Source organism: Hylobates moloch, unplaced genomic scaffold, assembly GCF_009828535.3.
Source record: "Hylobates moloch isolate HMO894 unplaced genomic scaffold, HMol_V3 SCAFFOLD_15, whole genome shotgun sequence".
Classification (NCBI taxonomy): domain Eukaryota; kingdom Metazoa; phylum Chordata; class Mammalia; order Primates; family Hylobatidae; genus Hylobates; species Hylobates moloch.
In genome coordinates this window covers 56,194,053-56,209,526 of record NW_026652290.1, presented here as the reverse complement: position 1 = coordinate 56,209,526, position 15,474 = coordinate 56,194,053, and the positions used below count along the sequence as shown (strand labels likewise).

The 15,474-nt window shown below is 40.3% G+C and overlaps 1 protein-coding gene across 1 annotated transcript in view; it reads left to right on the top strand.

Annotated features, from left to right (window-relative positions):
• The first annotated feature begins 3,597 nt into the window (after positions 1 to 3,597).
• The window catches only part of PLEK (pleckstrin), a 32,834-nt gene continuing 20,957 nt past the window's right edge, over positions 3,598 to 15,474 (top strand). Inside the window, exon 1 of the mRNA XM_032177634.2 lies at positions 3,598 to 3,874. Within this exon, the coding sequence (XP_032033525.1) occupies positions 3,833 to 3,874 (42 nt within the window). The 5' untranslated portion in view covers positions 3,598 to 3,832. The remainder of the gene's footprint in view (positions 3,875 to 15,474) is intronic.

Here is a 15,474-nt window from a genome sequence, read left to right as displayed (position 1 = left end):
CCAAGACAAGAAAAGACACAGATTCCACAGAAACAAATAACTTAGAAAGGTGTACTGTAAAGAATACATAGTTTTCCATTGCAGATGCTCAGTAATCATTTTTGCTTATTCAGAAGTCTTAACTTTCCCTTACAGCAATAAGATGTACTACAAGAATGTTTCCAAGGTTATTGATCAAATGTGTACAGAAAGAGATCTTAAAAAGTCATTCTAGGCTGGGTGTGGTGGCTCACACCTGTAATCCCAGAATTTTGGGAGGCCGAGGCAGGCAGATCTCCTGAGGTCAGGAGTTCAAGACCAGCCTGGCCAACATGGTGAAACTCTACTAAAAATACAAAAATAGCCGGGCGTGGTGGTGTGTCCCTGTAATCCCAGCTACTTGGGAGGCTGAGGTGGGAGGATCGCTTGAACCTGGGAGGCAGAGGTTGCAGTGAGCCAAGATCGGGCCACTGCACTCCAGCCTGGGTGACAGAGCAATACTGTCTCAAAAAAAAAAAAGTCATTCTAGACACACATACATAAGATATTGGAAGAGGTTCTAATGATCTGTTCTGGGAGAGGGATCTGACACAGCAGAAGAAAACTTGCTCAAACTCTGTTGAGAGGAAGTCCTGAATGACGTCATTGATTCAGATAGTTCTCTTTACTGACCACTAGGTGTCGCTAAGCAGGCGCGATGACACGTGGCAGGAGGGGGAGGGGCAAAGGCGGCAGCATCCAATCCATCAATGGCGATGTTCAGCAGATTCACAAATGCGGGAGGTTCCTTGGTGTCAAGACATTTTTACCCCTGCACCTATTCAGGCGCCTGGCACATACTAAGCACTTAATACTATGTTTCTTGAAATGAATTATTCGGAACGCGGGGGGTGCTTTTACACGGCAGGCATCCAAAAATAATATGACGTTTCTGAGTGAGGGTTCTTTAAAGCCTTCTGATCATGCTTGGACAAACGGTGAAGACATGCCAAATTAGAAGTCACTTGGTCAGTTAAACAAAGGGAGATACATTTAACTATGAAATCAGACTTGGTAAATCTATGAGTGGTTTCCATCGACTGTACAGACATAGCAAAATACTTGTCTGAGTACAGATACAGAAAATTACCCTTTTATTTGTTCCTGTTTTGCTGAGGTGACATCAAATGTTGATCTTTCTACTCTCAGCCCCCAACACTTTATAATAATTTCTAATTATTTTGATGCAATGAGAAACTGATAAGAAACCATCAACGATTTTATGTAATGGATATTAGCATAAAATGAAAAGTGAGAAATACAGGGGCAGTGACTGTTGGCTAGAAACGCAGCTGGAGGGAAGAGGAGAGGGAATCAGGAAGCTCTTAGAAAACCCCAAGAACAGAACTTCTTCTTTCCCCTAACTTTCCTGGCTCCTCACATGCCCTCGTGGATGTCTGTCAGTTTTGCCTTTCTCGGAGCCATCACGTCTATTGTTAATAGCATCTTGATTTTACTTTAGGGGACACCTCCCTTCTCCCATTGAGCACGGTCCTGCTGGGGCTGTCGGTTCACATGTTCCCCCTTCAGATACCTGAGAGAGAAGCACCAGGCTAAGTTAGGCCAATCAGAGGCCTGATCCCTGGAGACTACTGCAGAGTCTGAAAACCACTGTCATTCTTTCATCTTGGTGTCTTGCTTCCTGGAACCCCACAACTGCCCTGATTCCTGTCCTTTCAAAGACCCCAGTCTTCTTTTTCCTTCAGTCTGTGGGCCACCGCATTCTCTTCCAGTAAATTCCTATTTGCCTCTATTAGCCAGAGTTGTTATCTGTGGATGGCAGTGAAAGAACACTGACAGGTGTAATGAAGAAAATCTAGTCCCACGGTTGCTTTCATCATCTCTGTTGAACTTATTATTGAAAAGGATCAGCTCTAGGATAACGGAGATTTGCCTTGAAGATGAAGAACAACTAATATGTATGGATACTAGTTATGTTTCAGACACTCTTCTAAATACTTCCATGTTTATCTTATTTAATCTTCAGAACGACCTCATTGGATAGGTGTTACTATCCCCATATACAGATGAGAAAACTGAGGCACAAAGTAATTAACAAACTTGCTCGATTTCACATGGCCAGATTAACATGCCTCAAAGTTTATTCTATGGAATATTAGCTTTTCAGGATTATATTGGTTTCCTGGGGCTGCCATAACAAAGTACCACAAACTGGTGGCTTAAAACAATGGAAATTTATTGTCTCACAGTTCTGGAGGCCATAAGTCTGAAATCAGGGTGTCGTCAGCACCATGTTCTCTATAGCAGCTCTAGGGGAGAATTGTTGCGTGCCTCTTCCAGATTCTGGGGGTTGCCGGCCATCCTTGGTGTTCCTTGGCTTGTAAATGCATCACTGTTGTCACATGGCTGTTTTCTGTGTGCCCTTTTCTTATAAGGACAGCAGTCACATTGGATTAAGGGCCCACTTGCTTCAGTATGACCTCATCTTAACTAATTATATCTACAATGACCCTATTTCCAAATAAGGATGCATTCTGAAGTGGTAAGGGTTAGGACTTCTTTTTTGGGAGATCTAATTCAATTTATGACAAAAAAAAGTTAATATAAATTGTTCAAAAAAGAATGCTACAGCCAAGTAAGTTTGGGAAACACCATTATAGGATTCTTTGCTGTAGTACTTTGGTGGGGTGAGGGTCTTTAATTTGTTCGTCATTTAGAGGAGCTGCCGACCTGGGAATATTATGTAAAGTTTCTCAAAAATCTGTTTGATGATGGACTTCTTTTTACAGGCTGACTGTGGGATCAGCAGTCAATGTGGAACACCTGTTCTCATGCCTGATGCGAGGCAGTGGCGCCCTAGCACATCCCTCCCGGGTCTTCTGCTTTCCTCTGTGACCTGCAGTGTCAACTTTGAGACAACTTTTCTTCTCTGATCCTGAGTTTCTTTATCTCTAAGATAAGGAAAATAATATGCTTTCCCTATGGGTTTCACGTGTGGACTCATTTTTGTTGTTGTTTGTTTTGTGATGAAGTCTTGCTCTGTCGCCCAGGCTGGAGTGCAGTGGCCCGATCTCGGCTCACTGCAACCTCCACCTCCCGGGTTCCAGTGATTCTCCTGCCTCAGCCTCCCGAGTAGCTGGGACTACAGGCACACACCACCATGCCTGGCTAATTTTTGTATTTTTAGTAGAGACAAGGTTTCACCATGTTGGCCAGGCTGGTCTTGAACTCCTGACCCCAAGTGATACATCTGCCTTGGCCTCCCAAAGTGCTGGGAGTACAGGCGTGAGCTCCCATGCCTGGCCTATGTGCAGACTAATTTAGTTTAAAATAAGTAGGCTGAGAAACAGTTGATACAGGGCTTGGCATAGAGAGAAGTAGGCATTCATTTAGTAGTTAACTTTGTTATGCTAACCACATGGTTCTGAATTTCTTGGCATTTTTATTAGGCATTTCCAGGATCTCAAGAATAATCCCTAATCAGGACAATTTCCACCAACAAGTTTTTCTTGTTCATCTTTCTCTTCCTTTCATCGCTTCTTTTTCTCTTTAAAAGAGGGATTTTCTGTATAGTAGTAAGAATTTCCCTTAGGTAAATATTCAACCCAACTGTGGTTTTAATAAGTCTCCAGCATTAGCAAGGAATGGGTGGTTTACTCTACAGTTCCTTATTCTGATCTTCCACCCCAGTGAGGGGAAGAGGATGTGATCATGCGACCGCCAGCAGAAGGGAAATTGTGAAAGCGACCCGCTGTAGAAAAGGCAGCCCACAGCCACCTCAGCATGCAGAGGAGGCCCAGCTGCTGAGAGGAGGTGCCTGAGAGTGACCTTTGCATCTGCCTGTCCAGCCAGCATGGAACCAAAGCGGATCAGAGAGGGCTACCTTGTGAAGAAGGTGAGCGAAGGTGCCACTTACCAGGGTGTCAGTGGACATGGGCTGGGGAGACTTGGGTCCAGCTCCACAGGCTACCTGCTCATCTTAGAAATGTTTCCTGCTCAACCAGTTGGGTTGAAATAGGGGAGCATGGTACCACATAGAATGTTGGAGTGGGGTTAGGGGAGTGGGGTTACTCATCCAGCCCCGGGTTCCTTATAGTTTGATATTATGAGTCTGAAAATTCCAGATGGCCGGGCCTGGAAGGTGGGGGTCTAAGCTAACTCCCTCCAGATTTAGAATATCCTTTTTAAGAGACACACAGATGTGTTCTATCAGAAGATATACTCCTCTTCTATGGAGGTTACTTGGAGAGACTATTCATTTTTTATTTAAATTCCCCTTCCCCTCAGTTCTTTTTTTGGAGGGGAAGGGAAAAAAAGTGATTAAAGAGTTGATATAATGATAGAGTAATTACGGCTTATTTCTTGGGCCATCTTCTTGGAATTGACACGTTAAAAAAAAATCTTATCTTTTTTTAATTGGGCTGAAATCTCTTCACTCACAATTCTTAGTAAATTTGCATAATGTGGCATCGAGGTGGTAGATGCACCATTTTAAAGATTAGGGTACTGAAAAAGGCTTAGCCTCCCTGGTGTGCATCATGAAACTTGAATTTTCTTAGCGCTGTTGGTCTCTCTTCAGATGCTGAGTGTGTGCTGTGTGGTTGTGAAAGCTCCCCGGGATGTGAATTCACACATAGGACTTGGCGTCCTGTGGGCAACACCTATATACACAGATATGCTCACACTAACCTTAGTGAGTGGATTGTTTCAGAAATGAGCTGCATGTAGTGCCTTCCTTCAGGTGCTTAGCTTTTTAGTTGAATGAACAGCGAATGTGAGTCTGTTTTAGGCTACTCATTTGTTTCACGTTTTAGCCTACAATGTTCTACCTGTAAGGGGGGTTAAATAGCACACATTGCTGCCTGCTTCCATTTTGACTTCAGGTTGGAGGGACCCTAGGTCATCTGGCCTAATTCCTTCATTTGCAGAAGAGGAGACAGACCCAGAAGGCTTGGTGATTGCCCCAAGTCACATGGCTATGACAGTTGTGACCAGCCACTCCTCTGATGCTTAGGCTTCTGATTCATGGCACTGAAATATGTTCATTACACCAGCATTTTCTTAAAGCAGATTTGCTCCACGTTAGGATTTGTAGTGTATTTGTGATGGTGAGAGCTATGAGTTGGTACTGGAGAGTAAGTGGGCCCTCAGCTGCTAATCTCTCTAGCCAGCTGTACTTTGAAACAGCCTTTGGAAAAGACACACATATACATAGAGGTGTAAAAGATTCCTTGCAATAGGCACCAATAATAATTGGCGAGATCTGGTAATAATCAATGTTGACTTATTCCTTTCCTGGTCACTTGTGGTAGTATCCTCAGAAGAGCAAGTGAATGGAAACATTTCTGCAAGTTTTTGTTTGTTTTTTTAAACAATTAAAAACATCTTGCAATGAAAATTGCTGTTATAAAGTTTGTATGCTCGTATTTTAATCTCCCTAAATTACAAAAATATGAAGACTAGATTTCTAATAAGTGAAGCTGTCTCACTAAAAAATGGGGATGATAGAGTCAGGGTTGTCAAGCATGTGGATTTAAATTAATAAATAGTCTTTAATTAGTGAGAGTAGTTCTCTCAGACTGTAAAAGCCAATCTAGAAAATGTGCCTGGAATTAAATAGTGAAATTTTGTATTGATAGTTTTATAATTTATATCTCCCATAATTTTCATGTTTACAAGTTACATCTTCCATAATTACTGCATTTTTCTCTGGGACCTTTTGAACACTCTCTGATATAATGCATTAAGATTCTCTTTTTATTTTTTTATTCTTCTAAAACTTTTATTTTAGGTTCAGGGGTATATGTGCAGGCTTGTTATATAGGTAAACTCCTGTGACAGGCGTTTGTTGTACAGATCATTTTGTTACCCAAGTACTATGCCTAGTATCCAATAGTTATTTTTTCTGATCCTCTCCCTTCTCCAACCCTCCACTCTCACATAGCCCCCAGCGTCTCATTTGATATTTTTAAGAAATGTTTGGTCCAGAAATATTCCCTTTGTCAGCTGCAGAACTAAACCTAAAGGCAGAGTTTCCCAAGAAGGTGTTAAAGATCTTAACTTCTTTAGACATTAAGTTTCCTTCAGTTACCTCATGTGTGGGTTAAAAACTGTATATGTCATTAATCTGACACATAATTGGTGTACATAAGCTGCATAAGACACTGATTATTTGTATCAGCATCAATATACACTTCAATAGATAGTGGGGCCTCTCCTAGATGTTAATGGGGATATGTACTGGTTCCTGGGTTGGTTGCCAAATTAATTATGAAGGAAGGGCCATAAAAATCTTTGAAAAGGCTCTTCGAAGCCTTGGCTAAGGTTTTTGATATTAAAGCATGAAAAATAATAATAGTGAATCTTTCTCCATTCACCTTTTTCTCTTATGCAGTTCAAAATACCTGGGTAGTAACAGAGAACATCTTTGTCCTGTGTCTTGTTTTATGAAATAATTTTATTGCAGATAAGATGTTTTGGGTGGAAAAAATATAGCATTAGAAAATGCTGGTGCAGGAATTTTGTCAAGTCAGAAATCTTGGGGTCAATAGCGTTAACTGTAAAATGTTTCTGCTTTTCTTCTGTGCAAGGTAACTGTTGACATTTCACAGTCCAGGTTTCCTCTTTTGCCTCCTGAATAAGATCTCCAAATAAAGACAGTGGTTAAGAGGGGGAGGGAAAATACATGATTCTCTCATTTTCCAGCTTTTTCATTCCAAATAACACCCATGTCTCTTTGCCTTAGAGTCTTTCACCTTACTTTTTTGTTTTAAAAAAGAGTACTTCTAGCCAACCATGGAGCAGCGAGCTGCTATACAAACATGACTTCATTTAATCCTAACCACCCTATGTGATCTTCATCTTACAGATAAGAAAACTGAGACTCACAGAGAATAAGTGACTCACCCACAGTCAAACATGTGGCAAGAGGATGACCTAGGATTCAAATCCAGGCCTGCTTAATAGCAAAGCCTACCATCTCATTGATCCCAGCCAGCATTCTGAAAGGCAGGCTTACCCTGGCCTGCAAAAGAACTCACTAGAGCCAGAGTGAGGCATGAACAAATTGTTTTGTGGGCAAGATTGGGTTTAATAACCTCAGCCTCCCTTCCTCTCTGTTTAGAGGGTTTCTTTCCGGCCAATAAACATGTTTGGAAGGTCCTCGAATACTCACTACTGAATTAAATATGTTCATCATCATAACTGGAAAAAAAATGAGACAGGAGCAAATTATATGCTCTGCATAACCTAGACTCCTCCAAGTCATGTCTCAAACCAGCCTAATTCCTAGAGGTTTATGGAGCAAGCTATTGTTTCCAGGACAACCAACCTCACAAGCACTTGGCGCAGCAGCACTGACTCAGAAAGTGGCTGAGGGATTTGGATGTCCTTTGAGGCTGGGAGAAAGCATAGGAATCAGGGTGATGGGAAAGGGAAGGGCAAGCAGCAGGGACAGGAAAGGAAAGGCTGCAGAAAGCTGTGGTAGAAACGGAAGAGAGCCCCAGAGTCAGGGTCCTGGCCCAGGAGTTCTTTCCTGCATCTACCTTGTCTTCTAGGCAGGATGAAATAATCTCAAGCGATTTGCGCCTACTGATTCATCATCATTGTAATAGCTAACGCATGTGGTGTTTACCCTGAAGCAGGAACAGTTCCAAGCATTTCATGCCTTAATACATTTATTTATTTATTTATTTATTTATTTATTTATTTTTTGTTGAGACGGAGTCTCGCTGTCACCCAGGCTGGAGTGCAGTGGCGCGATCTCGGCTCACTGCAGGCTCCGCCCCCTGGGGTTCACGCCATTCTCCTGCCTCAGCCTCCAGAGCAGCTGGGACTACAGGCGCCTGCCACCTCGTCGGGCTAATTTTTTGTACTTTTTAGTAGAGGCGGGGTTTCACCGTGTTAGCCAGGATGGTCTCGATTTCCTGACCTCGTGATCCGCCTGCCTCGGCCTTAATACGTTTATACAGCATACTTATGACAACTCAACAAAATGGGGACAATTATTATCCTTACTTAACAGATAAAGAGATTGAGGTACAGAGAGGCAAAGGGCCGTGTCCAAAGTCACACAGTTAATAAGTGGCAGAGCTGGTTTGCAACCCAGCAGTGTGGCCCCAGCATCATTCAGAGCCTAACCACTTTCTATGTGGCCCTCGTGGGCTCGTATTGCAGTGACATTCTTTTCCAAAGCACTGTCACGATGATGAGGGGTACCCCTCCTTATGCCAGAGCGACTCCACAGTGTTGCTTACAAAACCGTACTCTCTTTTTTTTTTTTTTTTTTTGGTGGAGTTTTGCTCTTGTTGCCCAGGCTGGAGTGCAATGGCGCAATCTCGGCTCACTGCAACCTCCGCCCCCGAAACCGTACTCTCAACCTGTCTCTGTGGCCGCCATTTTTCAAATGTATGCTACGTGCTGGCTACTGCGGTGAATGCTGTGTGTATATTATCTCGTTTAATCTTCACAACGATGGGAAGCAGGTACTTTGTTACTTTCATTTTACAGGTGAGGAGACTCATGCTTGGAAAAATTCAGTAACTTACCTAAGATTACAGAGCCTGGAAGAGGCAAAATTGAGATCTGAATTTAAATCTAAGGCTCCAGAAATCATGCTGTTAAGCACTCTCTGTGCCATTTCTGTATTGCTTATTTAATAGGTTTTCACTGATAAATTTTCCAACCTGGAAGAGTTCACTTATGTAAAAAATATGCTACTGAATAGACTAGTTCCTTTGCCTTCAATGAGTTCATATAGGCACAACACAACCATTTGTTTGGGATGTTATGTCAGTGATTTGATGGATCAGATTGGAAAACTAGATGTTGTGATTTATGTTGTAGCCAACATAAGGGCTTAATTGAATGCAGCATCAACTTAAAATAATATGTCCCATAGGTGTGCAAGAATAGATAATAGTAACTGACAGTTCTGCTTTAGATATGTAGTTTTGATCACAGTGTAATTTTCCTTTGAATTCCAACCACACATCAGTATGTGAAAAGAGAAATTTGAGGGAAAGGGGAAGTTAAAAGAGATGTCTTCACTTTGTAGGGAGTGTCTGAGAGGGGTTCTAAACACAAATATCTGATTGCCCCAACCCTCAGCCATTGGTTGTGGCTTCTTTCTGTTATGCTGGGTGTACACAGGAAGGCACACCTCAATTTGTGCATTCATCACGCTGACCTGGAGGTCACTCTCTCCCATGTGAGATTGTGAACTATTTGAGAGCAGAGACAGGGTCTTGTTTATTTTTGTTTTTACTTTTATTTTATTTATTTATGTATTTTGAGACAGAGTCTTCCTCTGTAGACCAGGCGGGAGTGCAATGGTGCAATCTTGGCTCACTGTAACCTCTACCTCCAGGGTTCAAGTGATTCTCTTACATCAGCCTCCCAAGTAGCTGGGACTACAGGCATGTGCCACCATGCCTGGCTAATTTTTATTTTTTTAGAAGAGATGGGGTTTCACCATGTTGGCCAGGCTGGTCTTGAACTCTTGACCTCAAGTGATCCACCCGCCTTGGCCTCCCAAATGCTAGGATTATGATATGTGCGAGTCACTGTGCCCAGAGTTGCTTAATTTTACATCCCAACAGCCAGGCCAGTGTTGAAAGCATAGGAGCCATTCTATCATTATTTGTTGAATGAATGTGTCCCAAATAAAGAAACTTGCCTAAAGTAGACTTCATAGAGACCAAAGTAACTTCTTAAGTCTTAAGAAAAGTAATTTCAATGGGGATAGTCATTTTTAGATGATCATGTAGAATATATTTCAAAGATTTATTATTATTTTTTGGCTTTCAAGCAAGCCCAAGGGTTGGCAGGGACACCTGGAAATAGAAGACTAAAGGGGGAAAAGAGGGACACAGCAGGCACCTTGGAATAGATGTGTAGGATCTCAGGGTAGAAAGAGATGTTACAGATTTAATCCAACTTCTCATCTGTGGCTTGCATTTCTTTTATTCATCTGTTAACAAGCATGCTTGAGTACTTCTCTTGTTAGGGAACTCACTAATTAAATTTTCTCCCTTAAGTTATGTGGAAAACTGTTTTCCTGAAACCTCCACCAGCTGGGACTTCAAAACAATCCAGGCGTTCACACCTGCTCTACCTGTTCCTTTATGGGCTAAAACCTAGTCAGTTCCTCCAAAAGTTAGAGAGATGATACCATGTTGGCGTTCTGCTTTGAACAGGCTCTGGTTTATCTGCAGCTTTGAGGTCCCTTGAACTCAGTATAGTTCTCCAGGGGCACCTGATAAGCATAGAACTGTAAGGAATAGGTACTATTTAATGAGTCATTACTATACACCAATTACTGATTTAAGCAATTTACATGGATTGTTTTCATCTCCTAACAAAGCTAAGAAGTAGATATCATCATATCTGCTTGCCAGAAGGAGAAAATGAGGTTTAAAAACTTCCTCAGGGCCACATTACTAGAAAGTGGCAGAGTTGGGATTTGAGCCTGAGCCATCCAGCTCCAGAGCCCATGGTCACCTGCAGGCTATGCTTCGTTTAAAGATAGAATTATCATTTTCCTTGCTTTCGATCTTACACTTCTATGTATACAACCACAATGAGTTTAGTTTTTTTTGACAGCCCACATCAAACTGCTGACTCATAGAGCTCCTTTTTTCCCACATGCTCATTTCCCACACCTTATAAGTCTTTAAAAAATATTATTAAAGAGAAAGACTGTATCTTATTTAATTTCAATTTGCATTTATTTGATTGCAGTTGAAGCAATCAATTATGTTTTATTGGACCCAGTTTTTATTTGTTTGAGAATTGCTTATTTATATTATTTGCCCGTTTAAAAAATTGGGAGTATTTATATATTTCTTATTGGTTCTAAAGAGTTTAAAAAATTAAGGATATTAATTTTTAATCATATGATGATACAAATATTCATGCATTTTCATTTGCTTTTCAGTTGTTGCAGTTTTTTAAATCTAGAGAAGTTCATTTTTTTTTTCTTGAGATGAAGTCTCGCTCTGTTGCCCAGGCTAGAGTGCAGTGGTGTGATCTAGGCTCACTGCAATCTCCACCTCCTGGGTTCAAACAATTCTCCTGCCTCAGCCTCCCAAGTAGCTAGGACTGTAGGTGTGCACCACCACACCCAGCTGATTTTTGTATATTTTTAGTAGAGACTGGCTTTCACCATGTTGGCCAGGCTGGTCTCAAACTCCTGGCCTCAAGTGATCCACCCACCTCAGCCTCTTAAAATGCTGGGATTACAGGCATGAGCCACCGCGCCCAGCCGAGAAGTTTATTTTTAATATGGTTAAATCTCCCATTCTTTGTGATTTCTTCTTTTGATGTCATGCAATGTCAGACTCTTAGGTGCTAAATTATACCAGTCCCATGATGATGAACAGCTATTTACCAGAAAACTTTAAATCTGACTCAGCATCCCATTGTGGACATGTACAGGTTTTGGCATATAATGGGTGAAAACACACATATGCTACACACACACACACACACACACACACACACACACACACACAGCATATGGATATATATATATATCTTCATTAAAGTGAAATAGCTAGCTAAGTGGTCTAAAGAAATCGATACAGATTCCAGAATGACTCAATGTTATACAAGAACCGAAATGAAAATTACATCTGAGGGGAAGGGAAAAAGCATAAAATTGAGAATCAGGAGACCTGGATTCTACATTAACTGGTCAGATGTACTAGGCCAATCACTTAACATTAATTGGTCAGATGTAGTAGGCCATCACTTAACTGGGCCTCCACTTTTTTTATCAATATGGTGACAGTGTTGGTAGATGATCCTAAATTCCTCTGTCATTTGGACATTCCGTAATCACACTTCCAGGTTTGCTCTTGGGTGCGCATCAAGTGGGTTGGGGCCAGAAAAGGAAAAATGTAGGTATGGTCAAGGAGAGGTGCTGCCAGGTTACCCGAGTGAGAAACTGGTAGCCTCAGTAGTGGTGAAGAGGAGAGAGAAACCTCCACAAATTCCATCATCCTGACCTAACTCAGCATTATCAGGCCTGGAAGAATGTTTAAGCTTTATAAGTGGTCAGATTTCTCTTGTTTCATAAAGTATCAGCCTCTTCATTGTGCATAATGACCCTGAATCCCAAATGACACATCTTCCTCAGAGTCAGACCCCGGAGGCTGCACTTGATTTAGAAAAGCATAAACTCATTTTGGACAGTTGGCTCCAGAGGCTTTGTCTACTGAAGGAATGCAATGCTGGCTTATTGCTACTAATGCATCCCAACTTCAAAGTAAGAAGCCCTAAGTGATGATGGCAGTTAATAATCTCAGCTAGTCCTGAGGTTGAATGTTAAATGTTAGGTTTAAAAGGGATTCTGGCAATCATCTAGTGCAACTTTTCATTTCTAGCTATGAGAACATGTCTTTCTTTTCTTATTTCCAGGTATTTTTAAAATTTTTTATTAAATAGATTTGTCTATGTATTTCACTAAAAGTATATTCTAAATTTTAATACATAGCAGAGTCATATGTTACTCATTCATTTAATAATTTTCCCAAGTTATTTAAAAAAGTTAAGCCCACAGAAAAATGAGGAAACTAGTACCATTATTCATATACCCTTTACCTAGATTAATCAATTGATAATGGATGGGCACATTTGCTTTGTCTCTCCCTGTCTCTATATTTCTGTGTAAATAAACACACATATCATTTTAGGTTGAGATAGTTGAGAGTAATTTGCAGACATCATGCTACCTCACCCCAAAATACTTCAACATACATCTTCCAACAAAAAGGACATTTTCCTATATAATCACAATGCCATTATCACATCTAAGAAATTACTGATAAAATGCCATTATCTAATACACCTTTTACATTCAAATTATGCCAGATAACTCAATAATATTCTGCATAGCGGCTTTGAAAAGAATCCATGATTCAATCAAGGACAATTCATTGCATGAATATGCTGTTTTTCCAGTGATTAAGTGAGAGAAGTAACTAATGTGGAATAGTTTCCTTCTATAGAAGCAACTTGAAGGGTGGTGTTACTATAATCACTGTATACCCCTCCATGGAGTTAACTAACAGGACCTGGAGTTAACAACTTTGTTTTTTAATTAAAGGATAACTTACATACAATAAGGTACACGAAGTGTGTCATAATTTTTTACATACCTATACCTCATGTAAACAACACACAGATAAAGACGGAGACATTTCTAGTATGCTATAAAGTTCCATTGTTCCCTTCCTAGTCTATAGTCCCATCCTTGGTAACCATTATTGTAACATTTTCTCATGAGCTATGCCTGTTGTTGAACTTCATATGAATGTAATCATACTCTAAGCACATGTTTTGCCTGTTTGCTTTTCACTCAACATCTATGAGATTTATTTATAATGTTCCAGGTACTAGCGGCTAAGTTGTTTTCCATAGTATACATTTACTGTGTTAGTAATGGATTTATATATTATATTATACAGTTTACTTATTCCTTCTTCTGTTTATGGGCATTTCGGTTAGTCTTTGTTTCTGGCTATGATGAATAAAGGTGTCATGAACATTCTTGCACGAAACCTTTATGGCAATATGCATTCATTTCTCTCAGATCTTTGTCCAGGAGTGAAATTGCTGGTGCAAAGGACATATATGTGTTTAGCTTTAGCATAAAACCAGATATTTTTTCTGAATTGGATGTGATATTCTGCACTCCTGCCAGCTATGTTTGGGACTTCCAGTTATTCTACCTCCTTGTCAAGTCTTACTCTTCTCTGACTTTTAAAATGTTAGGTACTCTAGCAGGTGTGTAGGGGTATCTCATTGTGATTTGAATCTGCATTTTCCTGATAAATAATGATGTTGAACACTTTCTCATAAGCTTTTGGATGTTTTCTTTACTAAAGTGCCTGCTCGATACTTTTGCTCATTTAAAAATAGGATTGTTTGTACTTTTCTTATTGATTTGCAGGAGCTCTTTGTATTCTAGATATGTTTCTTTCAGATGTAAAACAGAAAGGCATTTGACTGGAATTATTTCACGTGTTGGCACAGTGTCTGATCTTGCTGATTTTTAAAAGAGGAAATAATGCAGTGCTCGTCTGGAATAGTTATTCTGCCCCCGCAGAAAAGAGATAGGGTATTTTAATTTAGAAAATTATTTTAGTAACTAGAACAAAGGAAATGTTTGGACAAGCAAAGCGATAGTCCCACAAGTATTTATCTTTGCATAAATAGTCTTCCTTTTGGGCAACTGGACCTTTATATAGAGCCCCTTTGTATTTTGAGATAAGCAGCAGGGTCTCTTGGGAACTGGATGATAATTCTATTTTGTGGTAGTCATGACAGGGTGATATCATGGGTTAAAGAATAGACCTTTGCCAAATTCTCCCAAAATATAGACCAGAAATAGAAACTTCCCTGTTTTAATCAGAATGGTCAATTTATTGCTAAAGGGGCAGCTGGCATGAACCCAAACTGAAAACATTTTAAGTAAGGATTTTCTTAAGGGCTACATTGATGTGGATAGCCTCATTCTGGCATTATAGACCTTTTGCAAGTGATTTTCATACGACTTAGCCATGCCTGCACACAAGGCTGCTGTCTGAGTTTCTTTTTGACATTCATATTCAGATAAAATCTGATTAGCTTAAGAGACGGAAGCAACTGCAGGGTGCATGCCACCACTTATGACTGCTTTGCCCATGGGAGACACGGCTGTTGGATCACGACACTTTTCCACTGAGTCCAGCCTCAAGCATCCACTACTACTCAGTCTGAATTGACACTTATAGATTCTACTTGCCATTCTTGAGTTGAACTGAACTCAATGGGCAGGTTTGGGAGCAGAAAACAAACCACATAAAGTCAGCCTGAAATGTACCAGATGGAAAGTAGAAATCCATGAGGAGCTTATGGGTTGACTGTCAATGTATATACATTTTATCTTAATTAAAAAACAATTCCAGTAGAATGACAGTCCTCCTCTCCCCTGAAGGCGTCTTTCCTGCACAGCCTTGTTATGCAAATGTGGACCACCTGCCTCCACGCTGGCCAAAGCTGAGCTGCATATTGTCCTGCAGAGGTCTATAGGATCATTTTAGGAAATATTGTCACACTTATTGTGTCTATTCTTATGTTAATCATTTCATTATGTCGTCTTTATTCAGTCCTATGTATTAATTAATAAATAATATGATCTTATTTTTAATTTTTAATTTTTAAAATTTAAATTTTTGTGGGTGCGTAGTAGGTATATATATTTACAGGGTACAGGAGATGTTTTGATACAGGCATGCAATGAGTAATAATAACATCATGGAGAATGGGGTATCCATCCCCACTAAGCATTTATCCTTTGTGTTACAAACAATCCAATTACCCTCTTTTAGTTATTTTAAAATGTACAATTAAGTTGGCAATAGTCACACTGTTGTGCTATGAAATCGTAGGTCTCATTTATTCTTTCTGTTTTCTTGTTTTTGGTACCCATTAACCATCCCCACCTCCCCC